The sequence below is a fragment of the Chiloscyllium plagiosum genome, chromosome 20 (assembly GCF_004010195.1).
Source record: "Chiloscyllium plagiosum isolate BGI_BamShark_2017 chromosome 20, ASM401019v2, whole genome shotgun sequence".
Taxonomy (NCBI): Eukaryota; Metazoa; Chordata; class Chondrichthyes; order Orectolobiformes; family Hemiscylliidae; genus Chiloscyllium; species Chiloscyllium plagiosum.
The window spans coordinates 36,146,442-36,174,066 of record NC_057729.1 but is presented as its reverse complement, the minus strand read 5'-3'; the positions used below and the strand labels follow the sequence as shown (position 1 = coordinate 36,174,066).

Here is a 27,625-nt window from a genome sequence, read left to right as displayed (position 1 = left end):
TTTAACCGTGTAAAATTGGGCACAAGAATAGAATGTTGTTGACAGCCATTAGGTTTATTGTGTTGTATTTTCCAAACTAGTCTAAAATAGGGGTGTAATACTACCATCATTTAGTGCTGGATACAGTATAGCTCAAATGTGATCTGTATGAAAAAAGTAATCAACTAGATGGCAATCATGTGAGTATTCACAATAAAATTGAAGATGGGCAGAGTCAATAACAGAAATATTTAGGTGTTCTCTAAAATGGACTAAGAGATTGCCTAAACACAGTTAAGCAGCATTGAGTATCAACTAAATAAATGTTATTCTGTTAGTATGATTTGAACTCAACAACACCTGGCAATGCAACAGATTCAAACGATACTTAAAATTTATTCCTCAAAGCAGTTTTGCATTTTATTTAATTAATTCATTCTCAGAACGAGGATGCCAATGACTAGGTCAGTATTTATTGCACATCCCGGGGGGACAGTTTAGAGTCAATCATATTGCTGTGGTTCTCAAGTCACTGTAGTCCAGACCAGGTAAGACCAGGCATTAGTGAACCAGATAGGTTTTTTCCAACACTAGACAATGGTTTCATAGTTACCATTAGATTCGTAATTCCAGACTTTTTAAATTGAACTCAAACTCCACAACCTGCAATGGTGGGATTAGAACCTGGTTCCCAGAACATTTTCTGGATTAATGGTCCAGCGATAAGGCCACTAGGCCATCACCTCCCCTGTTTTATGAAAATTTATCCTGAAAGTAATATTATTCTATAAATTGGTCTTCAATTAAATGGTAGTATTAACTTTTTGAAAATTCCCAAAATGCATCAGGTAATACAAGTTACCTTCAAGTTGAAGTAATATGATCAAATACAAATCAAATGTTAACTATTGTCAGAATCAAAAGTCTGCAGCCAATAAAACCAGCCCACTGGCTCAGCACTAGTCAAAAACAGGCTTGTAACTATTTTAATTCCATTTTGTATACTTTGGAATTGCAACAACATTTCAAAAGTATTTAGATATGTACGGGTTTCTGCCCCATCAACATTGTTCCAAATTCCCACTACCCTTTGGGTGAAAATATCTGTCCTCACATCCGCTCTATGCTCCTTAGCATTGATCCTTCCAAGACGAGAAAAGTTCCTGTCTACTAATTCTATGCCACTCAATTTTATACATGTTAATCATGTCATTTTTCACCACTCCCACATCCCTGTCAACTCTGCTCTGAAAACACTCCAGCACAAACAATATTCTAGTAAATCTCTCTGCATCCGCTTTAGTGCATTCCTCCTATAAAGTGGATTCCAGAATTGAGACAGTTTAATATCTACATGATGTAAAAATGTATTGGTATTCACAATATTAATACATTCAAAGTCGCAACTATTATTACACGTGAAATAAAAAACCGTAGAAAACCATTCGACCATTTAATACATACACCCTGCAGTTTCTCATAGGTACAAAACAACCAGCGTTTGCTCTTCAAAACTGATGGCACAAAAGTAAATGCAATTCTCTTCTCTCAGTACTACAAATACATTTTGTTTCTGGTGCTGAATTTCCAAATCTGTATTTCGAATAGGACAGAAATTGGAATAAAGTCTCCAACCTCCGGTTGCAAGAAAGGCCACTTGTAGACAATGAGGGGAGTGCACATTATTCCATTTGTTCCGCAGGAGTTAAACAAAACAAAAACAAACAGTCACAATATTTTTATTTAAAAACTGTCGTTTATGAAGAATCAAGACATCCCCAGCAAAAAATTGAGGCCACCGCCATGTTAGCCATGTGCATCATGACTGCTCTCTTACATTGGGAGTTCCTTCCCCCTGCGAGGTGGTGGAGACGGGAGCGGACAGGGGACCGAGGGGGGAGGGATCAGGCAAGGATTGACGTTCCCGACAGCCAATAGAGCCCGCCGTACCGCCGGCCAAGACGGTGGCTGCCAGCCAATGGGGTGGTGCCTGAGGCGCAGGCGGGGCGGGGAAGGGCACGGCGGGGACAGTATTGAGCAAACGGAACCATCCGTCTGTAAAGTACCATCGCCCTACTTGACAGATAACCACACACAAAACAAAAAGGAAGCGGAGAAAAAAGTACCAAATAAAACTGAGACTCGGCATCGTTCACAGTAAATTAAACAATTAAAATGAAATACAAATGTAGCACCTGGGTATGGGGGAAGGGAGGTACTTGAAGCCTCCTTATATCATGAGCACCATCTTAAAACCTAAAGCAATTAAAAAAAGCTCCAACGTGAATAAAATCTCAGAATGAGAAATCGCATTTACTAAATAAATTAGTTTTCAAGAGTTATCAAAATGATCCGGCGAATTCTGTTCCTATGTGAGGGGCAAAAACAGGTTAAAAGACAAAAGAAAGGGCCCGACAGTTTCATTTACTGCCAATATTAACGAATACGCCGATGCAGGACAAACCCAACCCATAAAAAAGAACCCCATTTCAGTCCATCGCCAATGTACTCGGCCGTCAAAGTAGGCGGATCGCTCTCACCCAGCTTCGTTCCAACATTTTAAACAAAATGTTTGCAAGGAAACTCGTAAGCGGCGAGGCAATAATAACTGGAGTGCAGGGGGATTTTTCACTCACCGGCCGCGCCTCAAGATCGCTGTCTGTCCGTCCTCCTTCGCTGTCTTCCTTTTTTCTCACCGACCGGATCCGACGCTCGGACTCCCCTGCGAACGTGAAAGCCGCTAATTCAAACCCGTCCAGCGCGTAGCGGCTGACCGCTCGACGCACGCGACATCACGTGCTCTCGCCACTACGTCACGCGCAGCCGCAGCGACGTCGGGCGTCAACCGTCCGTTTCCCCGGCGGTCACTCCCATGTCATGGTAGCGTCTGTCAGGTGAGGGATGTTAATGTTAAGAGAAGCAGTCGGGGAAATACTAACTGCGCCACCGGCTTTTCCTGAGGGGTCGAGAATCTGTGGAGTTCAACACTCCACGGTGCGGTTGGGTAAATTTGTAGGAGCAAATCACTGCAGCTGCTGGAATCGGAACTGAAAATAAGAAAAAAAATTGTAACCAGTCGAAGGGGCTAGTTCTGGATGAGTAGATTTGGCGTAAGTGGTGCTTTTCAGGTGGCAAGGTGTTACAAATGGAGGCCCAAATGAATCAGTGCTGAGGCCTCAATTATTTATAATCTATATCAATGACTTGGACAAAAAGACTAGGTCCCTACGTTATGGAAACGTGCCATTCAGCCCATCAAGTCAATCCCATCCCGTCTAAAAAGCATCCCACCCAGATCTAGCCCCGCCCCTCACCTATCCCTGGGACCCAATCCACCAAACCTACCCATCTTTGGAGATGGTAAGGACTACAGATGCTGAAAGTTGAAGTCGCTAAAATGTGGAGCCGGAAGAGCACAGCAGGTCAGACAGCAGCGGAGGAACAGGAAAGTTGATGTTTCTGGTCAGTACCATATATCTTTGGACTGTGGGAGGAAACTGGAGGAAACACACACAGACAAAAGGAGAATGTGCAAAATCCACACAGTCACGCAATAGTGGAATCAAACCTAGGTCTCTGGTGCTATGAAGCAGCAGTGCTAACCACTGAGCTATTCTGCATGGTTGCTAAATTTATTAATGATAGAAAGATACATAAGCAAGTTTGCATGTTTTCCTGGTGTCTGCATGGGTTTACACCGGGTGCTCCATTTTGCTCTCTGTCAAAAAATGTGGAAGTTAGGTGGATTGGCCATGTGAAGTTACCCATATAATGTCCAGGTTACATGTGTCAGCCATGGGAAATGCAGGGTTATAGGGTAGGGAGGGTGGGAAAATTGTTCAGAGGGTTGATGTGGACTCATTTGACCGAATGGTATGTTTCCATACTGTTGGGATTCTGAGGATGTAATAAGATAGGAAGAGACTTTAAATCTGCTAAGAGCTATATATTGATTAAGTGTGTGACATATGTCTGGTACATTGAATATAATGTGGGAAAATCTGAACTTGTTTTTCTATTCTTTCTGTCAAAATGGACATTATAGCATTCATACAGTGAGATAGTATGGAACCCTGAGGTTTGAAGGAATCTGGTTATCCCTGTACATGAAGCACAAAAGTTTTAGGATGCAGGGACAAAAATGATTAAAAAGCAAATGGAACGTTGATATTTAATGCAGGGAGAATGGAATATAGAGAAATGTTTTGCTGCTCTTGTACAGAGCATTTGAGACTGCTTCTGGAGTGTTGTTACATTTTTGGTCTCCTTATTTAAGAAAGGACATAATTTCATTAGAAGCAGTTCAGAGAAGGTTTGTGCGACTGATTCCTGGGATTACTGGACTATTCTGTGAAGAAAGATTGGACAGGTTGGCTTATTTCCATTGTTGATAAGAATTAGAGGTGATTTTATTGAAACATAGATCCTGAGGGAATGTGGCGAGGGAAGATATTGAAAGACTGATTGTCCTTGTCAGAGAAACTTATGAAAGGTGATTGGAATTTTGACAAAGAATCAAAGGGTATTGGGGGTGGCTGGAAAAATGGAATTGATGCCAAACTGTTCAATAATGATCGTACCAAAAGGTGAAGCATTACTGACGGTCTGAAATGCATTATCATGCTTCTAATTGGTATGTTCTTGTGTTTTCTTCACCTTATCCAATAATTTCAGATGCCAAAATCCAGCAAACACGTTACATCGACAATATTTAAATAACTCCTCAGAAAATGTTAATCGTTTGTCTTAGTCAAAGTTAAAAATGAATTTGTTAGCCATTTTGGCATTATACTGTAACTGTTTCAAAACTTGAAGAAAACTGACTTGCAGCAGGTAAAGCACTATTTCTGTGTCAAGTCACAAGAATCTATTTACTGTGCAGCATCTCATTGAAAGATCACGTGTCCTCTTCACATTTCAGACAGATGCAGCTAAACAAACCAAAAGATTTGATTTGCTGGAATTACACTTTCTACTTATACAGGACATTATTGAATGCCTACCTTCCCTCAGTCAAAAGATCAGAACTGTGATGATTGCAAAATGTTAGCATCACTTGTAACTCCTTTGATATTGAAGCAGTCCTTGTCCCAATGTTTGGGTTGTAGCAGGTAATTTTTGTACCCTATAAATGTCAGGTAATGAACATTTCCAAAAAGACAGAATTAACCATTGCTCTTAATATTCAATGACATCTCCGTTGCTAATTCCTACTCCGAATGTTGAGCTGATGTGTGATGTGTTTGTGCCTTTTTTCTTGACATTAGTCATGGTACATTTATGTTGCACTGATGTTTCAGATTCATTGACCAGAATCTGAACACTACCAGCCATATAAATAGGAGAAAGTGAGGACTGCAGATGCTGGAGTTCAGAGCTGAAAATGTGTTGCTGGAAAAGCGCAGCAGGTCAGGCAGCATCCAAGGAGCAGTAGAATCGACGTTTCGGGCATGAGCCCTTCTTCAGGAATGAGGAGAGTGTGCCAAGCAGGCTAAGATAAAAGGTAGGGAGGAGGGACTTGGGGGAAGGGCGTTGGAAATGCGATGGATGGAAGGAGGTTAAGGTGAGGGTGATAGGCCGGAGTGGGGTGGGGGTGGAGAGGTCAGGAAGAAGATTGCAGGTTAGGAATGTGGTGTTGAGTTCGAGGGTTGGGACTGAGACAAGGTGGGGGGAGGGCAAATGAGGAAACTGGAGAAATATAAATACTGTGGCAACAAGAACAGGTTAAAGATTATGAGACCTGTAGTAAGTCATAGACATGTACAGCACGGAAACAGACCCTTTGGTCCAACTCATCTATGCCAACCAGATATCCTAAATTAATCTAGTCCCATTTGCCAGCACTTGGCCCTTATCCCTCTGAACCCTTCTTATTAATATACTCCTCCAAATGCCATTTAAATGTAATTGTACCAGCCTCCACTACTTCCTCTGGCAGCTCATTTCAAACACACTCTGCATGGAAAAGTTGCCCCTTAGGTCCCTTTTAAATCTTCCTCCTCTCACCTTAAACCTATGCCCTCTAGTTCTGGACCCACCCCCACCCCTGGGAAAATACCTTGTCTATTTATCCTATCCACACCCCCTCATGATTTTACAAAACCTCTATAAGGTCACCCCTCAGCCTCTGATGCTCCAGCGTATTCAGCCTCTCCCTTTATCTCAAACTCTCTAACTCTAGCAATGTCCTTGTAAATCTTTTCTGAACTGTGCACCACCTGCAAGTTTCCTCCCAGGCACTCACTATTCTGACATAAAACCATTCCTCTGTGTCAAAATCCTGAAACTCCCTTCTTAAAAGCATTGTGGGCCTATCTACAAGGCAATATATGCTAGCCCAATCAGGGATGACCACATCCCATGAATGAAAAAGAAAGGCTCTGCATGAATTATAGATTATTTGAAAATAAATGAATTCCATTCCTTGACTGTTTAGTTGATATATCACGTGTTTGTGCCTTTTTTCTTGACATTAGTCATGGTACATTTAAACTGCACTGATTTTTGTCATCTCTTTCGCTTCAATCTAAGTTATGTGTCAGGTGGCTGCATGAGGGTTATCCTCGTGTCACCTAAGCAGGTGGCAGGAACAAATACTGAAGGTTGCCAGAATGAAAGCTACATCTCAAGCCGAAGGGCCTGTTTCCACACTGTAAGTAAGTAAAGTAATCTAATCAATGTTAGGTTCTTTTCCAGAGTTTTCGCAAACAAGGTGCAAATTGCACATACCAACTTCTGCAAACAGTTGAAGTTTATTAAATCTTGTACAAGCAAGGTAACACCCTTTGACCCTCTTCGCAGTCATGCAAAGTTGAGTCAAAGTGAGGCAATGAACAAAGAAAACACATCCCCTTTGTACAGGTCAGTTGGCCATGCTTACAGATACTGACCTCTTCCCCCATAATCACATGCCACTTAAGACAACCCCCAGTTATTCAGACACGTTACCCCAGGTACAGTGGTAGGATGGGATCATCCTCTGAGATAATGCAAATGCCAATGTCCTAATCATGGGAAATTGTTATGCAGATGATTTCCTGACTCAGTGATTCTCCAAGACAGTGCAGGTGTAAGGTGTCGGAGCTTTGGGCAATGGCTCAAAAGCATTTCTGAATGGAAGACATTGAGTGATAGTTTAATTTGATAATAGTAGGAGAGTAGTAGCAAATGATGGTCTAATTGGGTTGTGGGTGATTCGCATTCTTGCATGAATGTCGTCCCCACCTACTTCCAGAATGTTCACTCAGTGCAGTTTAACTCTTTAATATTATATCAATGTCCAGAGAGATATTCCAATTTAATCATTTAACCTTGCATCAAGAGCACTTAAAGAGCAACTTATTATCCAGAGATTCCAAAACTATAAGTCAGAACCCCTACTGGGGTTGCAGAAATTCATTTGCTGGAGCAAATGTCCCCCTCCTTTGAAGCAGCAATGATGTCTGTGGAGAGACACTGCCCAGTCTGAAAATTCTAATGAGACAGCCCTGAACCCTTTGGATTGATACACCCAAACAGCAAGGGTTAGATGGTGAGCCCAAAATGTCCTTTGACATTAGAATCTGTTTTTAGCAGTGCAGGTTGCTTCTGTACTAGTGTGCCAGTAGTTACTCTTGACTGACGAGGGGATAAAGTGGAAGATTACAGCTGAACCAGGATGCTGAGTGATGGCTTCAAACTTTACTGTTTTTCTCTTCCTGTCCGTCTGATGTACAGGTTCCTTATCCCTGAATAGCAACACTTGATTCACCAGACACCAACGAGACAAAAGAGGGTGGAAAAGAAATGGAGATACTGAGTGAGAGAGAGAGTTGGGAAGAAGAGTTGGCTGACTGAGTGATTGAATGATGGTTGGGAAAAGGGAGTACTAAGTGAATGAGGGTTGGGAAGAGGAGTTTTTCTTTTTCAATTCATGGGACATTAGCAATTGCTCATCCTTAGTTGCCCTTGAGAAGGTCGTATTGAATTGACTTCTTCAATGGCTGCAGTTCTTTTGGTGTAAGTAGACACACAAAGCTGTTTGGGAGGGAGATCCCCGATTTTTGCCCACCCACAGTGAAGTTGGCATGCTGTCTGTATTGAAAACATAGCTTTTGGGATTATCTAATTTAATTCCTGAAATTAATATTACTGAACAAAAGTTCATGGACGATATTGTATCTGAAAAAAAATCATGTCTTGAAAGACAGACATTTTATTCTAAATCCCTCCCAAGAGGAAATATCTTTCCAAACTTCTAACCAGACCCCTAAAGATCTTATATTTCAATTAGATCACGTCTCATTTTTCTACAGTATTTTCTATTCAACCTGTTCGGATATGTTACAACACGACTCTGGGGCAGGTGAGACTTGAACCTGGACCTCCTGGTTTAATGGTAGGATCACTACCACTGTGCCAAAAGAGCTCCCTCAGTTTTCTAAACTTTAATGATATTAATATAATGAACAATCAATCTACCTTTCTTCATTAAATAAGCCGATCATCCTAAGAATAAGTCATAGAGTATATTTAGGCATCAGTTGGCCTTTTCAAATCTTAACCATCTCAAACAACTTATTAAAAGCAGACATAACAAAGGGAGGAAAATTATTTATTGTAAACAAACAAGCAGTGCTACAATTTGTACCTCAACCTCACATACAGGGGATACAGTTAAATCCTCTTTACCATATATTAAAGTGATAGGTATGCATGCCAAAACAAAATTTTTATACTGTCACATTTTCACAATGGAAACACTTTGTATATGTTTAAAACAAAAACCATTAAGATTTTTACATAAAGTAATCACAATTTTGAAGTGTTGTCATGTGAGTCATCACTAATGTTTTTTATAGGAAAGCTTACTTTGAAACAAACCATGAAACAGAAATGATTCCATGTACAGTAGCTGCACCATATATACTTTATATGTTGTAAACAGTGTTGACTTTAAATCAACCAAGTATGGAGAGATGAGTTCAAGTACAGTAAAATTAGTTCCACTGATATTTTTGTGTAGTTCACGGCTTAAAATGCACATGTTAATGTCCGCATAGGAGTTGCCAAAAAAGGGAATCTTAGTTTTTTAAAATATTAATGAAAAATATGGTGGACTGATTTAAAATATACAGTCACACTTTCTCTACATATTTTTCACTTGAACTGTCATGTTTTACCATTTAAAAATTATTTTTGTATATGCTAATTAGAATCACTTAAAAATGAAATGCAAGTGTTCAAGTGTTTGTTGCAATGCAATAGTGCTTCTGGATTCCATAAAGAGAGAACTCAAAATAGTATTCAGAATTGATCAGTAAGTGAGTGATGGTTCTTCACAGCTAATGCTTTGTGTTTAATTTTGCCCAACCTGATGGTTAACTTTATGATTGATGTTATTGATTCCAATAAAGACTTGAAATTTGGTCTTCTGAATGAGGTAAAGACCTTGCTGAGAGAATGATAAAATGTCCAGTTAATGCTGTTAGAAAATAAACATTGCTTGTCTTACAGGCCATTAGTGCAAGTTTCATTTAGCATTCTATTAATATGAGATGTTTTCTGTGAATTTTAGATATAATTTTAAGATGTAATTTGCAGATTATAAATACCATTCATGGCCTTTAACTCAGTGGAACAGGGTAGTCAAAATTACCACGAAATTAACAGAGAAGATTGAATACCACCACCTCAGCAATTCCTTGAACATTATTATTAATATTTTTTAAGTGGAATTTAAAAGGACAAGTAATGATCCTTACCAAAAATGCAATTTTAAAAAATATAAAATATTCAATTTGAAATGAATTCCACTAAAAAGAAGTCCATTAATTTAAATAAGCATATTATCCTCATTGAGTTAGGATATTGCTGTTTAAAGTTAACCTAAATGGCCAGAGAACTATTTTCCTTCACAGCTAATCCAAATCCTGTTCTTACTCATTATGTATGTATATTTCCAAAACATGTCAATAACAGGAACTTTGGCTGACTTTCTTCTAGTTAATCCTGGAATCTTGGGCTTAACTGTAACATTTCAGCAACTATAAACTAACTCAATACTGTTATTTGAATACAGTTCAAGCTAAACAATGATCTGATTTGTAGTTATCTTTGCCTGTGAGTGTCACCATAAATTAGCTGTTGTTAGCTCCATTTTGTTTTGGTTGCTGCAAAGGTTTGTTAATGGGAGGAAGGAAAACCTCAATCGATGCTGTTCAAGACAGAAATGTCTGTATGTACCTTTTACTAACTAATGTAATCATATTCCAGAAAAACAATAATTTTGTGATTGTTCTAAATGGTTAATTTTTTCCTTGCTAATTGTCTCCCTGTCTTATATTTATTAATAGTTCCTTTCTGAGGTATGATTCCATAGTACCTTGTCAAAGTGAGGCTCAGCAATGAATACTGGCAGGCTAAAGTTGCCATGCATAGAGGTGAGGATCATAGTTGAGCCTGATCCTGCGCTCATTCAACCAGCACACACATGCACAAGTCACTATATTGCAGTCAGGAAAACTAATTCAATACGAAGGATGTAATTTGTAATAGTGCAGACCTGTAAGTCTGCATGGCTAAGTTTCTCCCAGGATAAATTCAGTGAAATTTTCAGGGATCTATAGAGTTCTTTTCAGCACCTATTTTTGCAAATGTAATGCAAACATAACATACTTTTTATAGTAATTCTTTAGTGAAGTCAGTTATTTTTCTCATAAATTGTTATAAATTTAGGAGGGAGAATGTGCACAAAATAATTATTTCTATTAAATGCAGATTATCATTTAATAGGAGAGATTTTCATTTACTAAATGTTATAGCAATTGTTAAATGTTTGTAAAAGTGAACTGTGAAATGTAATGGAACTGAATTATAACTTGGTTTAAATTACATGTTAAATGTCTGTGCTACTGACTTAGCTAATGTTAATTTTGACCATTTTACATCCAAAGTTTAATCCCAGTCAAGATTATTATACAAAATTTAGCTGTTGATTTTTCTTTCAAAATCTATGAATAAAGCATTTGGTGATGATATTAGAATCCACAGTGCAAAGTCTCCCAAGCTTAGGTATTGAATTGGTATTAGATTTTGAAACCTTACAAATAGAGATTGAGAAGTGACAATTTTACACAGGTGATAGCAGAAGTGTGCTTTTAATGTTGGGATTAATACTGATTGTTGGAAAAAAAGTAAAAGGTACATTTTCCTGGGACATGATCTTCTTATACTTAAAAAAAAAACCCTTAAATCTGTAACTAACTTGGAAATGCTCCAAATTGGTCCTGGGTTCCTAAATTGGAAAATGATCCCATTTCCAACACACTCTCATCTCACTGTGAAGCACAAAATTTCACAAAAAGAAAGGAAAAAAAAATCTAGAACAAATGTCCTAGTTGAAGTCAGTAAAAGACCAATGTGATATTGCTTAAGAAAATACTAAATCGGCTTGTCTTTGCAATTTAATAATGTGTGATTGTACTGGATTAGAATGATAAGATTCACATTACCAGCTATGATACCTCACATTGTGAGTTATTTACTTTGGTATATTGTTGGTAGGAAGTTTGGAGCAAAGCTGTGATGCTTCTCAACAAGAGGAAGAAAGAAACTGGAGGCTAAAAATCTTATCAGATATCTCAATAACAGTTTTGTCTGAGGCAAGAAAGCGAGTCCCATAAATAATTCTGTGCATGCACAGCAAAAAAAATAGATAAGGTATTGAGTTTAAAACATAAAATGTAACATTGTATTTTACTTGCTCTCATTGAATTTAAAAAAATACCTTAAGTATGACGTTAGTACAATCTTTGTATGATCACAGTCCATTTTTAGCTCCAAACATTTTTAAAGATACATATGGAGCAGGAAAAAAAAAACCACATCACCAACAAGACATATGAACTGACTCTCAGACTATAAGTTTGACTGAATACTTGTGATAAGACGTTTCACCATAGCTTTGGACATCCTCCATGTTTTAACTGCTTTGATTTAAACTTATACAGTTTTCCATCTTTATTTTTTTTTTGCTCATTTATACATTTGTAGCCCTTGCTAAAGTACAAAACATTTAAAAAATTAAACATTATATCATGATTATTCACTGACTACATACATAAACAGGTTACAGAAAGAAAATACACTTGTCAGAAATGTAAGTAACTATATACTAAAATACTGCTTAAACAGAACATCAACTTCAACATTTTTGAACAATGGTTTTTAACTACACCATGTTATTTTTATGACAATCGTTTCATGTTTTACTATTCACCTACCAAAATTCAGCTACAGGTATGTATTATATAACAATAAAATACTATTTTAGGTTGTAAGTTGAAAATCTAAAAGGTAGACAATAGCACCATTAAGACTTCAAAGCCCTTAAAATCCCATAAAATAAGTCACTACAAAGTACACTAGAAAACTCCACAGCTAAAAGTAACAATTGTCTTTTCTTTGTATAAAAGATGAGATTACAAAAGCTAAAACAACTATGGTAGGTGCGTTTGGTACCTACTCTGTCCTGAGTTGTGACTGTGAATAATGGCCACAGTATCATAAATGTACAGCATGCAACCTTCACAATAATGCCTTTCAAATTTCTTGTATCACAGTATACTAATATGTTAAAACTAGTCTGAATTTGTTTTACGACTGATCATTCTTTGTAAAAGCACCATTATATTCCTGAAAGGCATCATACTGTATCATTCACAGGCAAAGTAATCCTTCAGTGGTGCAAATAGGTGGCGAATGACAGGCACACTCCATGACCTTCCAAGAAGTTTTTGTCGGGCTCCTCGTCCCATGTTGGACACATCTGTGTAATGTACTGGGAAGCCAAAGATCCTGCAAGTCAAGAGTCAAACAGCATTAAAAGTTTCTGTTGAAAACATGGAAAAAATACTTGTTTTACTGAAATAAATGTGGAATTAGAAAGATTATCTTCTCAAAACTGCTGTGTCAATAGACCAGGTGTTATTTACCCAATCATGTCAATTCTACTTAATTAGCCTGAATATTTCACACCCAGCAACAACATTTTGCATTTAAATAAATTTATATTTTCAAGGAAGAAAAACAACTCAAGATACAACAGGTGGATTATCAACATAGCAATGGATTTTGTTTTGACATTGAAGGCTGCATTTTATGGGACATGTGGGCTTATTGTTCAACCCCACAGAAGTTCACTCATACCAAAAACACCTGCCCTGGAGCCATACCTTGCTGCTGGGTCAATTGTTTAAAAGTAGTTGGAAATCCTGACCATGGTTCTCACTTGTTGATCCAATTGGGTTACAGCCTCATCCTTTTCCAGCAAACCAGCACTTGGTAAAGGCTACTGTTAGGACCACAGGAAGGAACCCGAAGTTCATCATAGTTGACAGGGAAAGGTAAGTTCTAATATATTAGGGCAGATAGGGAGCTGGGTGGTGGGCTGGATTCTGTCAACAGGATGTGGAGAAAGAAGCAGGGTGAGTTGACCCATGTACAGACAGCACTCCTGATTTGTGTGCAGCCTTTTTCTTTGCCTTTCCTCATGCAGACTATTATAAATAGTTCCTGAACTCCTGCTCATGTCAACCCTATTGTAGCATGGGAAGCTTATTTATTGGGCCACCAGGTTTGGTATTTAAATATGCCAGGTGGTCTTTTATTTGCTTGTGGAGTGTGGGTATTGCTGACTAAGCTAGCATTTATTGCTTGTCCCTGATTACCCTGAGAAGCTGGTGGTAAGCTGCCTTTTTGTACTACTGCAATCTGATTTTGGTGCCAGCCTACATACCTGGTATGTTATGGGATCAACAGGAAGGTGTGAGCTTTCATAAAATTTGGCACAGAGATTCGTAAAGCTGTTGGGCAAAGTAGTAGGTTTTAATAAGCATTTTATAGAATCAGACAGAAGTTTAGGGAAAAAATACCAAAGCTACAATAATAGATTTCAGCCATTTGCCCAGAGGAAATTGAGGTTTGAGGTCAAATTTCAGATTGATCCCAATCTATAAACTTTTTTCGGGGAGACAGTGGCAGAGTGGTAGTGCCGCTGGATTAGTATTCTAGACATGAATACTCGAGGTACATGGGTTCAAATTCCACCATAGCAGCTGGTGGAATTTAAATGCAATAATTAAAATCTGGAATTGAGGCTATTCATCACTAATGGTGTCATTGATTGTTCCAAATACTAATTTCGTTCACTCATACCTTTAACTTGGTCTGGCAGTGTGGTTGACACAACTGCCTTCTAAAATAACTTTTAGTTTTCACTGTTTATTTACAAATTATTAGATTTTGATGCTTAAGCAAATAAACTGGTTATTATTATCACATTTACAGATCACTTTGAAGTAAATTAAAACTACTCAGCAACAAATTTGCTACTATAGCTTGAAAAATGAGTCTTATGAGATTGCTGTTTGTTTTTTAGAAACAAAACAGAAAACCAACAGTTTCATTTTTGCCCCAATGTTAAAGAGTTAGTGTAGATGCAGAGATTAACAATAATAAGCTGTGTATTTCCACCCATCTCTTATTTACTTTTCCGAACTATAGGCCCACATTTCTAGGGCCTGTGATGCCATGTTTGGAGATTGATGTGACAGTAAAATTGGAAGCGCTGAAAAAGAGGAAGCGCTTCGGTCAGTCTCTGATGGTCTCCCATTGGTGGCTTGGACTTGCATTGGATGGCTGCACACTGGCATTTTCAACTGGCAAAGCAGCAGGTTAGGGGTCTACCAGCTTCAAAAATTGTGCCACTGGTGTAATGACAACAATATGTGTTCCGTATCATCTACCCAGTGAGGTTTCTTCTTCAAGGACGGAATAAAATGCTTCCCAAACTTTTCCTCACTGTGATCCCACATAGAGGCTTGAAAATAGTCATAACCCATCAGTGATAGCTTTAAGAGTAGGGCAGCAAGGCTGTGAGAGAGGTAACATGTTAGAAAAGGAGTTCAGTTAGAAATTGGTTGGAGCTCCATCAGACCCCAAAATTTCAACTTGCAACTCCACTTGGGATCCTGACCCCACTTGGGAAGTCCTGATCTAACAGCTTCTCTCCTAATAACTTGAAAAATGTCTCCACAAGCACTGCCAAGTTGAAGCTCTTACAGTTGTCAACTGGCTCAATCTTCCTATTACTGTGGAAATTATGTCAACTCCGACAATGTGCTCCCTGTAAAGACTGATTCTATCCACTATCATGTATAGGGAATGCCTGCACTTAAATTACTAGAATAGATTTTCATGTGCTACATACAAACAACTCGAATGTTTGCGCTGATCTTGTAATCATTTGTATACCTGTATTAAAAGGCAAAATTGAACCCTTCATCTTGGGAATCACAGTCAGAGGAGATAACTTAAAAACTATCATTTAATTTGACCATTTTGTTAATTTGTTTTTGGGAGGAGTTTAGACACGTTGTATAACTTGTACTAGGCCTATTTATTTTTCAGCTTCAAGCAGTTGTGTTAAAATGCTAGTGGGGGAGGAATGCCTCAACGCTTGGTAACATTCCACTAACAACAACTATGAACAATCATTTGGTTTTGGACAATTAAGGTTTAATTTCCAGATGATTACACACAGTTGAGTTTTTGCTCATTTACATTTCAAAGCTCTGCATAAACTAGATATTGGTTGATAATGAAATAATGGTGAAATAGATTCAAAATTGAGATTTGATAACAAAACAACTGGTCTTTTTCTAAAACTTTTGTAATCCAATCATAATCAAAAAAGACGCACTGGTTATTCCATGCTCAGTTGAACAATTCTATATAAATAGAAACACTTTCAATAATTACACAATATGCACATTAGATATTACAATTCAGTAATAAAACTGCCTAGGTCTCAATATTTTATACACTTCCATTAAATCTCTTGACCTGCTCTGTTCTAAAGAAAGCAACTTTAGCCAATCTAAGAACAAAGGACTGGAGAATCTCAACATATTTGACAATATCTATGGAGAGAGAAAAAGAGCGAATATTCGGAATTCAATCCAACTCCTCTTCAATTAAAGATGGCTGATATAGAGTGCAGTAGTTTGATCACAATGGGACCATTCTTTAAAGGTTGGAACATGACTTTAGATGTTGATATAACTCCCCAGAGTCTGGCCACCATTAACAAGGCACAAATCAGAAGTGTGGTGGAAATTTTGACATATGTTTGGATGGGTGCAGCTCCAACAAAACCGAACAAGCTCCACATCATCCAGAACACAGCAGTCTGCTTGACTGGAAACGCCTTTAACATTCATTCCCTTCACCACCTATGCAAAGTGGCTGAACTGGGGATCAGCTAACTTAATTGGGTGGACTGCTGGTTTGTCATTCACAGTAATGCCAACAGTGCAGGTTCAAATTCTATATTGGCTGAGGTCACCATAAAAGGTCTCACCTTCTCAACCTCCCCTCGCCTTGGCATTAGTAAACTACAGGTTAAACTCACCACCTGTTGTGTCTGTCTCTGTGTGTGTCTCTCTCTCTCTCTCTCCAATGATAGATCTGCCCTCCTGTTCTCTGGAACTTTGGTGACTTTATCTTTAATGGAAGGTATGCAGCAGTGCATACCTTCTTCAAAATGGATGTTGCAACAATTCACCAAAAGCCCTGAATAGCACCTTCCAAACTCACAACTTCCACCATATGAAAGAATGATCCCCTCCAAGACAGACACTATCCTATATTGCTGTTCTTTCACCGTCACTGGTTCAAATCCTGGAACTTGTTTCCTAACAGCACTGTGGGTATACCTCCACATTTGCAGCTTACTATGGCCTCCACAACAGAAATTAGGGATGTGTAATAGGTGCTGGCCTAGCCAGAAATACCCACATACAATGAACAAATATTTTTAAAATCACTCAAACATTTAAGTTTTTTTAATGTTTGTCAAATAATGGTTCAGCAGGATTTATTAGAGATTCAAAAACCGAGCAAAAGGTTTTACAATTGTATTATGTTTTAAATAGGCTATGCAATCACTTGCATATAGTACTCTCATGAACGAATTCATAAAAGCAATGAGGGATAAATTCAGGGAATGTAGATGAACGAATAGATAGTCAGGCAGGTAAACTGCAAGGCACCTTGAATGGAACAGGAGGGCTAGGAATCACATGGGCTAAATGATCACATGGGCGCTGAAAGGGACTTGGGAAAGCAAGGCCTTGTAGCATGAGCAAGCAGATCGGTTAACAGAGATTTGGATTGAAGCATTTGAATTTAGCAAGTAAACTACTCAGCTGAATGGATTAACATTTAGCAATCATGTCCACATTCCATAGAGCTATTTGTAGCCTGTTTCAACCTGCCCACAGTCAGCTGTAAACCATTCTTGCCTGCATCTTCTTTACCTTTTCTCATCACCTATTTTCAGATTTTGTACTGCACTTGGCAAAAGTATTTGTGATGGTATAGTTGACAATAAAAATACCTAATTAAAAAGAGCATCAGATGATGAGAACACTGGATGAAGTTGTTGGATTTTCATTGAGGGAAGTGGATGAGACATAAGAGGAGGAGTTGGTTACGGGTCTGGGCAAATTGAAAGTGAGTACCTTCATGGCAGACAAAAATGCTGTTAAACAGGTCAGAAATAACTTCAGGTGGATCAAAGCAGACAACAAATCTTTCAGAATTTGACGACAAGCAACTCTGAATAGGAGACAGGCAGATCAGAGAGTGAAGAATTGCAGCTGATTTAGGTCAGACTTTAGAATAGCTGAGTTGATGTGGGTTCCTTTAAAGCAAAACTAGATGTGCTGTTGTAACTTTAGAACGTTCAGGGAAAATCAAGGGGATTTATAACTGGCATGGATAGCTGCCAATTGGGAGGAACAAAATTATTTAAGGGGGCAAAACTAACAATGGCATCCCAGCAGTTGGATCTCTCATAAAGCACTTAAAAGTTAGTCGGAAGGCTCACAAAACTGAAGAGAAAACTTTTATCGGTATTCTAGTACATTGTATACGCATATCTATGTAAGAAAATTCATTTTATTTTTGAGTTTAATTTTTTGGAGATTTCTGATAATAACTTACTTTATCTGTGAAATAAAAATTAAAGATCAAGCTGAAAAAACTTCCTAAAATTATTTGTGACTTGATCACCCCCTACTATTCAGTATTCACATCACTGAGTTTCAGTGAAGGCTCAATGGGTGAACCTCTTATCTTGAATTAGAAGGTTGTAATTCAAGTTCCACTCCAGAGCCCTGCACACAAATATCTAGGCTAGCATTCTAGTGTTAGTGCAACACTCACGGTACTATCAGCTTCCTGTAAAATAAGTTGTTAAACTGAGGCTCTGTACTTTTTATTGAAGAGGAGCAGCAGAGTTATCTCTGGTGCCCTGGAAAATAATTATTTATCAATCAAAGTCTTTTTAGCACAACACTGACTATCCTTTAAAAGTACTTCACTAGAGATAAAGCATTTTGGGATGTCCTTAGCTCATGAAATGTAGTATATAAATGCAAGTTTTCCACTTCATTTCTTTCTTGGTAATATGTCCTTTGAGGTTTTTCTTGTTCATCCTTGCCTCATCCCTCTCTTAGTTCTTCTTTTGTTTCTGGGCATCTATGGTATGTTTTATTTTATCATGCATTGTGTTATAGTTTAATTTTGCATTTCTTTTTTGTCTTCTTAACTGTATATTGTACCTCTTTCCTAAACTCAACTGGATCACTCGAAAAATACAGAAGAGATTTCCAATTAAGGCACTAGTTGGAAGAATGCATCTAACAGGCAAGACTGAGCAGACTACAGCTCTTTTCACAAAAGAAAAAAAAGCAGGCTTGTTACAGAGACCTTTACAACTGTAGTGGTTTAATGTGTAGAAGCTGTTTCCATTTCTTAGCAAATCCAGAAAAAGGTTAAATATAAGATAGCATTTACAGATCATATAAAAGAACTTGAAGACGTTTCTTGACATAAATCATATTTGCCACATGTTTGAAAATAGCACTGACAGGGAGGCCTGATGCATACATGGCTGTTAAAACAATAAAGAACTTTGACAAAGGATAGAAAAAAGATTATTACAGTTCAACAAGACTCCTGTGGAGTGTAAACATAAATACTGACCAATTGTATAATGCAATGCCATTGATTCTAAGAGAAATATATGTTGTCAGTCCAGGAATGATAGGTATCAAAAAATTACACAAATTTATCACTCAGTTTCCTATTGCTATTAATTTGTTTTTAGTGGCCATTCACTGAATACAAAACTTTTTGATATGCTTATATTTACATATAATTAATCAACCAGATATTTGATAAGATCGATTCATTTATTGCCCTTCCTAGTGGAAGGTGGGTCTTGAAATATAATGATGCAGGATCATTTTACAAATGCACCAAAATATCAAAAACTTTCAGTATAGCATATTTTCATCTAAAAGTACATTACTTGGCAAATATTGAGATGCTGGAAGAGGCATTCAGGATCCATATCTAAAATAGGTACAAAAGAGTCTAATTAACCCTTCCACATCCTACTCTTATCCAACAAGTTTACTCCAAATGCATAGGTGTTTGGACAGCATCATTCAGTAAAACAAGGCATGTGTGAAGCTTAACCCTGGCTATATCAACAATCCACTGATCCAAAGTTCATGTATTTAACCCTAGAAGGGAGGCCATGTGCAATGGTGGGCTGGGTGAAAGGCCTACCTGAGCATTCTAGCACTATTGAAGTCTTTTTTTTAAAAAACAATAAAGCAAAATGGCCCACAAGCCCTCCTCACCCTATACATCCATTCAACCTCACATACTCCCACACCAACTCACCATCTCATGTCCCCATCTGCCTCCCGTGGCCTTTGATACCCTCCATGCCAACCTATGTCCCTGGACCCATCCATGACCCCTCATATATTCCCATATGCTAGCATCTGTCCCTTTACCATGGCAACTTATAACCTTCATGTCATGTAATGCCTTCCTATGCTAAGTGCATGCCAGTTTATGCAAAACCAATCCCACTACCCTTCGTTCTTAGTCCGGTATGCTAACTCACCCAGTATTTAGGAGAAAGTGAGTATAGCACATGCTGGAGATCAGAGACAAGAGTGTGGTGCTGGAAAAGCACAGCAGGTCAGGCAGCATCCGAGAAGCAGGGGTATCGACGTTTGGGCAAAAACCCTTTATCAGGAATGGAGAATCGATGTTTCGGGCATAAGCCCTACATCAGGATTCACTCTGTACCCTTCACCCAATATTCAGTATTGGTAAACCTCAGGACCTATGCTGAGATAAAATAAAATTCACTAATGAAAGAAACCATCTCATTGATAAAAATCAAACTACTTTTAACTTCCATTAATTTTTATTGAACCTCATTGTTCCACTTCAAATGACTTAGAACCACTTAAGGAGGGAGCTGCCATTGTGAATTGACAGGCATCTCACTGTGCAAATGGAAGTTTGTGAAATCAGCTATGAAATACCAAATTTGTATCAATAACCCCATGCTTATATCAACATACAAAGTAAAGTAGAAAGTAAAATGACCTAAAGAGAGAGCTCAGAAGAGCCAGGAGGAGACATGAGAAGTTGTTGGCAGATAGGATCAGGGTAAACCCTAAGACTTTCTATAGGTATTTAAGGAATAAAAGAATGACGAGAGTAAATTAGGGCCAATCAAGGATAGTAGTGGGAAGTTGTGTGTGTAGTCAGAGGAGATAGGGGAAGCACTAAATGAATATTTTTCGACAGTATTCACTCTAGAAAACGACAATGTTGTCGAGGAGAATACTGAGATACAGGCTACTAGACTAGGTGGGATTGAGGTTCACAAGGAAGAGGTATTAGAAATCCTGCAGAGTGTGAAAATAGATAAGTCCCCTGGGCCAGATGGGATTTATCTTAGGATCCTCTGGGAAGCCAGGGAGGAGATTGCCAAGCCTTTGGCATTGATCTTTAAATCGTCATTGTCTACAGGAATAGTGCCAGAAGACTGGAGGATAGCAAATGTGGTTCCCCTGTTCAAGAAGGGGAGTAGAGACAACTCTGGTAATTATAGACCAGTGAGCCTTACTTCAGTTGTTGGTAAAGTGTTGTAAAAGGTTAGAAGAGATAGGATTTATAATCATCTAGAGAAGAATAATTTGATTAGGGATAGTCAGCACGGTTTTGTGAAGTGTAGGTCGTGCCTCACAAACCTTATTGAGTTCTTTGAGAAGGTGACCAAACAGGTAGATGAGAGCAAACCGGTTGATGTGGTGTATATGGATTTCAGCAAGGCGTTCGATAAGGTTTCCCACAGTTGACTATTGTACAAAATGCGGAGGAATGGGATTGTGGGAGATATAGCAGTTTGGCTCAGTAATTGGCTTGCTGAAAGAAGACAGAGGGTGGTGGTTGATGGGAAATGTTCATCCTGGAGTCAAGTTACTAGTGGTATACCGCAAGGGTCAGTGTTGGGTCCACTGCTGTTCGTCATTTTTATAAACGACCTGGATGAGGGCGTAGAAGGGTGGGTTAGTAAATTTGCAGACGACACTAAGGTCAGTGGAGTTGTGGATAGTGACGAAGGATGTTGTAGGTTACAGAGAGACATAGATAAGCTGCAGAGCTGGGCTGAGAGGTGGCAAATGGAGTTTAATGCGGACAAGTATGAGGTGATTCACTTTGGTCGAAGTAACCAGAATGCAAAGTACTCGGCTAATGGTAAGATTCTTGGTAGTTTAGATGGGCAGAGAGATCTCGGTGTCCATGTACACAGATCCTTGAAAGTTTCCACCCAGGTTGACAGGGTTGTTAAGAAGGCATACACAGTGTTTTAACTTTTATTAATAGAGAGATCGAGTTCTGGAACCATGAGGTTATGCTACAGCTGTACAAAACTCTGGTGCAGCCGCATTTGGAGTATTGTGTACAGTTCTGGTCACTGCATTATAAGAAGGATGTGGAAGCTTTGGAAAGGATACAGAGGAGATTTACCAAGATGTTGCCTGATATGGAGGGAAAGTCTTACGAGGAAAGGCTGAGGGACTGGAGGCTGTTTTCGTTCGAGAGAAGAAGGTTGAAAGGTGACTTAATAGAGAATATAAGGTAATCAGAGGGTTAGATAGGGTGGACAGGGAGAGCCCTGTTCCAAGTATGGTGACGGCTAGCACGAGGGGGCATAGCTTTAAATTGAGGGGTGATAGATATAGGGCAGATGTCAGAGGTAGTTTCTTTTCTCAGAGAGTAATAAGGGTATGGAATGCTTTGCCTGCAACGGTAGTAGATTTGCCAACTTTAAGTATATTTAAGTCATCATTGGACAAGCATATGGATGTACATGGAATAGTGCAGGTTAGATGGGCTTCAGATTGGTATGACAGGTCGGCGCAAAATAAAAGGCTGAAGGGCCTGTACTGCACTGTAATGTTCTATGTTCTATGATTTATTTAAACCAGTCCAGTTTTCTTGTTCAAATATTAAAATGATAGCTGTAGTAAACACCTTGACAGCTTCCTTTGACACTTTATTTTATAGTTCCAGAGTTTATGCACTCCTTATACACATTCATTTCTACTTTCAGCAATCCCAGAGGGCAGTATATCTTTCAAACGACAGCTTACCTCTCCCAAAGGGCAGTCTACCTCTCCAAGGGGGGAGGCGGGGGTGCTTATCTCCCCAAAAAGACAGTTTACCTCTCCCAAAGGGCATTTTATTTCTCTTAAAGAGAAATTTATCTCCCCAAAAGGTCTCCCCAAACCATATTTCTTTATTTTTCTACCTTTATACTGCATACCTGGTTTATTTCTGTGTTTTAAGATGGCACCAGAGTGTGGTGACATTATACAATACTTTTCACTGTATTTATAACAAATACATGTAACAATCAATCAATCAATCAATATCTAAGATTACCTGAGTTCTTCAAATGCATGCCTCCAGATAGATTTTTGCAATAATGGAGATTCTCTTGTTGCAACAAACAAATATTTATGCAACATTTTTACCTGTAAAAATCTATGAAATTACTTCACAGATGACCAGTGGAGCTTAACAAATATTCTTGTAGGAACAGAAATAGGCATTCTTCACCATTCACTTTAGATCACGGCTGAACACCTACTTCAATGCCAATTTCTTGTGCTGTGCTAGCTCCATATCCTTCAATTTCATTAGGAATACGCTCAACAATTGAGCTACTACACCCTTTGGGTTACAGAATTTTAACGATTCATCACTCCAGATGAATACATTTCTTGACATCTAAGTCTTAAATGGCCTAACCTTTATATTGATATTATGTTCCTGGTTACAGACTCACCAGCCAGAGGTAATTGGTAAGTTTCAATTAAATTACCTACAGGTCATTCTGCTATAATACACATTTCGTTAATGCGAATTTGATATAATGCGATTAACAAATTGGGGACACTGCTTCTAAAGTACGAACTTTTAAATCTGTGTTGGTTGTAATGCAATTACATTGCTGACACTTTCTAAAGCGCGGTTTTTCTATAACATAGGATTGCACAAGGATGCAATCATCGCGTTATAGAAAACTATCTATATCAATCTTCAAAATATTACAGAATACATGCTCAGTTTCCTGATTTGTTCCTCATAAATCAATCTTCACAAATTGGTAGTCCCAAAACACATTTGCCCTTGGCCCAGCTGCATTCAGGAAAATATAGAGCACAAAGCTTAATAGCTTCCAAAATCAGAGCATTTGTGATGTACAATTTATCTGTGACCAAAGTTTCTGATTTAGGAGGCACTTGAACTTTATGCTGTCTACTAACTAACAGGATAGCGGTCTGCTGCCAGCATTAACTGTTTTTAAGTGGCTACACACCTCATTGGAAGTCTAAAATTGAGAGGCCAGCACCAATCACAGCTGTCATCTACTATTTAATCATAAATCTGCAGACTTGTTAATGGAGAGGTGCATTGCATAACTGATTCTGACCTGGGAAGCATATGGCACAACATAGATAAGAGCAGACTCGCAAGATTTTCTATTGCTGCATTTGAAGCTTCGATCAAGGAAATGGGGAAGAGCAAAATTGTTCTCTATCCATTGATAGCCAGGAGACTCTTCAGACAAACTTTCAGAAGTGTTCGAACCAAATAGCTGTGGTAGTCAATCACAGGAGCCAAATCCTGAGAATTGAGATGCACTAGCTTATTGACTTCAAGTTCAGTGAATGGATCTTCAAATGCTATATCCCATCAATTGTATCACTAGACTCAGATACTACACCACACCCTCATCACTCATCTAATAACAATCTCCATTATTATTGCCTCCCACCCAATCTGACAGTTTGCACACTTTAGTAATTCAATCATGCTAGCCATATCACTCAAAAAATTGCATCATATTCAATAACATGCTTCCCTCTCTCTTGCTGTACAAAATGGCACATAACCAAAGATGACAAGAGCTATTTGACAGGGCACAGTCATGGCTGCAAGACCTTACCCAAATGGAAGAAATTATATTTACCATAATTGAAGCACTCATTTTCTAGATATGAAAGACAAGGAGATAGGGTGGGAAAATAGCCTTGAAGTAGATTATCCATGATCCAATTGAATGGTGATGCACATTCAAGGGTCTAAAAAGACAAACCTGCTCCTATTTCCTGTAGTTCCTTGTTACATTGCTGAGGCAGCAACCAGCAACAGGGCTGGAACTATTGTAGGCAAAAGCAGCCTTATATCCAATTCTCACATTCCATGTCATCCACAATTACTTACGATTTTGAAACTCAAGGTGTGTCAGCATGCATCTTTTATTCTGCCCTGCTACCCCTTACATCCTTACTTTGTGTATTTCTCCTTTCAGACATCTTAAAACTGAAACTGACCAAGCAGCGGTAATAGAGCAAGAAAACAAACATGAAGAAATACCATCACTATCACTATCTCACTTGTAGCCAGTCACACTATGTAAATTCACTAGGATAGCTTAAAAACAGGAAGCACAAATGGTGAGACATAAGGATCAAGTCAGGGCAGGGTCCAATGATAGCATAGGAATTTTTTAAGGAAACCCCATGAATCAGGCCTGGTCATATGAGGCAGCCTATTTTATCAGAGAGATAAACACAAGACCCCAAGGCAGCACCCTCAATACAGACATTGTTATCTCCTCGACTACATCATCATCTGAGGGACTGTAAGAACAGTTACATCACTCACACCACAAAGGGAGCTGATAATTGATGAACTGACCATGTCTAATCCAGTTTATTATTTCCATTAGTCTGGTCTAAAACATCAATGGCAGAAGTGATGCCAGAAGAATTTCAATGTTGATGGGCTCAAAGAAGCATTTTGAGAACTGTCATAAACAACACTGAGCCCTCAATATGAATGCCCTCGGCCACCTGAACATAATCCCAGCCTGACATAACATTGAAAAGGCCATTGACAGGTTAGAATCAACAAGACTGTTGGAACAGATAGAATTCTCACTAAAATATTGAAATATGACAGACAAGTAGTTATGGCTCCTATACACAACCATATCTCCTTCAGTCAGAAGGAGACCATGCAAGTAAATTTCCTCAATACTGTCAATGTAATCATCTTCCAGAAAGTAGATAAGATGAATTGTAGAAACAATTGAGACTCATTGTCATTCACAGGGAAAAATCCTAAATCACCTCTTCCCAGTGGCTGAAGAGCTCCTCCCAAAGTCATAATGTGAATTCTGTCTATCAAGAGTCACAGGTCAAGTCCAAAAAAAGTGCAGAGACAGCAGCAATCCCCAACCTTGGCCCTCTTTAACCTCTGTCTACCAGGAGTAGTTACGGAGTATTCTCAAAGTTCTGGCTGCCCAAAGAAATTCATTGCCATCTCCACTTACTGCATAACAAGCCATGATCCTCCAGAAAGCATCGCCAGAAACTCAACAAATATACAAACTAGGGCTATGTTATTACACCATAGAGTCATACAGATGTACAGCACGGAAACAGACCCTTCGGTTCAACTCGTCCATGCCGACCAGATATCCCAACCTAATCTCGTCCCACCTGCCAGCACCTGGCCCGTATCCCTTCAAACCCTTCCTAATCATATACCCATCCAAATGCCTCTTAAATATTGCAATTGTACCAGCCTCCACCACTTCCTCTGGCAGCTCATTCCATACAAGTACCACCCTCTGTGTGAAACAGTTGCCCCTTAGGTCTCTTTTATATCTTTCCCCTCTCATCCTAAACCAATGCCCTCTAGTTCTGGACTTCCCGACCCCAGGGAGAAAATACTTTATCTGTTTATCCTATCCATGCCCCTCATGATTTTGTAAACCTCTATAAAGTCACTCCTCAACCTCCAGGGAAAACAGTCCTCGCCTATTCAACCTCTCCCGATAGCTCAAATCCTCCAACCCTGGCAAAATCCTTGTAAATCTTTTCTGAACCATTTCAAGTTTCACAACATCTTTCCGATAGGAAGGAGACCAGAATTGCACACAATATTCTAATAGTGGCCTAACCAATGTCCTGTACAGCCACAACATGGCCTCCCAACTCCTGTACTCAATACTCTGACCAATAAAGGAAAGCATATCAATTGCCTTCTTTATTATCCTATCTACCTGCAACTCCATATTCAAGGAGCTATGAACCTGCATTCTAAAGTCTCTTTGTTCACTCCCAAGGACCTTACCATTAAGTGTATAAGTCCTGCTAAGATTTGCTTTCCCAAAATGCACCACCTCACATATATCTAAATTATAATCCATCTGCCACTTCTCAGCCCATTGGTCCATCTGATCAACATCCCATTGTAATCTGAGGTAACCTTCTTCGCTGTCCACTACACCTCCAAATTTGGTATCATCTGCAAACTTACTAACTGTACCTCTTATGCTCACATCCAAATCATTTATATAAATGATGAAAAGTAGTGGACCCAGCACCGATCCTTGTGGCACTCCACTGGTCACAGGCCCCCAGTATGAAAAACAGCCCTCCACCACTGCCCTCTGTCTTTTACCTTTGAGCTAGTTCTGTATCCAAATGGCTAGTTCTCCCTGTATTCCATGAGATCTATCCTTACTAACCAGTGTCCCATGGGGAACCTTGTCGAATGCCATACTGTAGTCCATATACATCACGTTCTGCCTTCATCAATCCTCTTTGTTAGTTCTCCAAAAAACTCAATCAAGTTTGTGAGACATGATTTCCCACGCATAAAGCCATGTTATCTATCCCTAATCAATCCTTGCCTTTCCAAATCCTGTCCCTCAGGATTCCCTCCAACAACTTGCCCACTACCGACGTCAGGCTCACTGGTCTATTGTTCCCTGGCTTGTCCTTACCACCTTTCTTAAACAGTGGCACCATGTTAGCCAACCTCCAGTCTTCTGGCACCTCACCTGTGACTATCTATGATACAAATATCTCAGCAAGAGGCCCATCATCACTTCCCTAGCTTCCTACAGAGTTCTAGACCAATGCACTTCTTTATCTTCCTCATTGGAACACTTCACATCATATCCATAATGCTTCCTCTTGGAGTACTGCTTCTCTAGAGGACAAGCAGGAAACTGTTCAAACTGCATCATTTACAGTCTATAATGAAAAACACCTAACTCTATTAAGTTGTGGTAGACTCTGGGGAAACAGATGAATTACTTGCTGTTGATTTGCCAGCTTTTGATCTGCTCTTG

At 39.0% G+C, this 27,625-nt stretch overlaps 2 protein-coding genes and 1 long non-coding RNA gene across 17 annotated transcripts in view; 1 reads left to right on the top strand and 2 right to left on the bottom strand.

Annotated features, from left to right (window-relative positions):
- The window catches only part of LOC122560173 (microtubule-associated protein RP/EB family member 1-like), a 79,442-nt gene extending 76,745 nt beyond the window's left edge, over nt 1–2,697 (bottom strand). For all 3 annotated transcript variants that reach the window (XM_043710543.1, XM_043710547.1, XM_043710546.1), the window contains exon 1: nt 2,616–2,697. The gene's annotated coding sequence lies outside the window, so the exon portion shown is untranslated. The remainder of the gene's footprint in view (nt 1–2,615) is intronic.
- An 87-nt stretch (nt 2,698–2,784) lies between these two features.
- LOC122560175 lies at nt 2,785–12,908 on the top strand. 6 transcript variants are annotated; one of them, XR_006314678.1, is made up of 4 exons: nt 2,785–2,873; nt 6,511–6,631; nt 10,314–10,400; nt 12,685–12,908. It is a non-coding gene; the product is annotated as an uncharacterized LOC122560175 (long non-coding RNA). The 6 variants fall into 6 exon arrangements; XR_006314683.1 differs by having other exon boundaries at nt 6,511–6,635; XR_006314679.1 differs by having other exon boundaries at nt 6,511–6,635; nt 7,696–10,400.
- The window catches only part of dnmt3bb.1 (DNA (cytosine-5-)-methyltransferase 3 beta, duplicate b.1), a 334,528-nt gene continuing 319,302 nt past the window's right edge, over nt 12,400–27,625 (bottom strand). For all 8 annotated transcript variants that reach the window (XM_043710533.1, XM_043710530.1, XM_043710537.1 and 5 more), the window contains one exon: nt 12,400–12,816. In XM_043710533.1, coding sequence (XP_043566468.1) covers nt 12,675–12,816 — 142 coding nt within the window. In that variant the 3' untranslated portion in view covers nt 12,400–12,674. The remainder of the gene's footprint in view (nt 12,817–27,625) is intronic.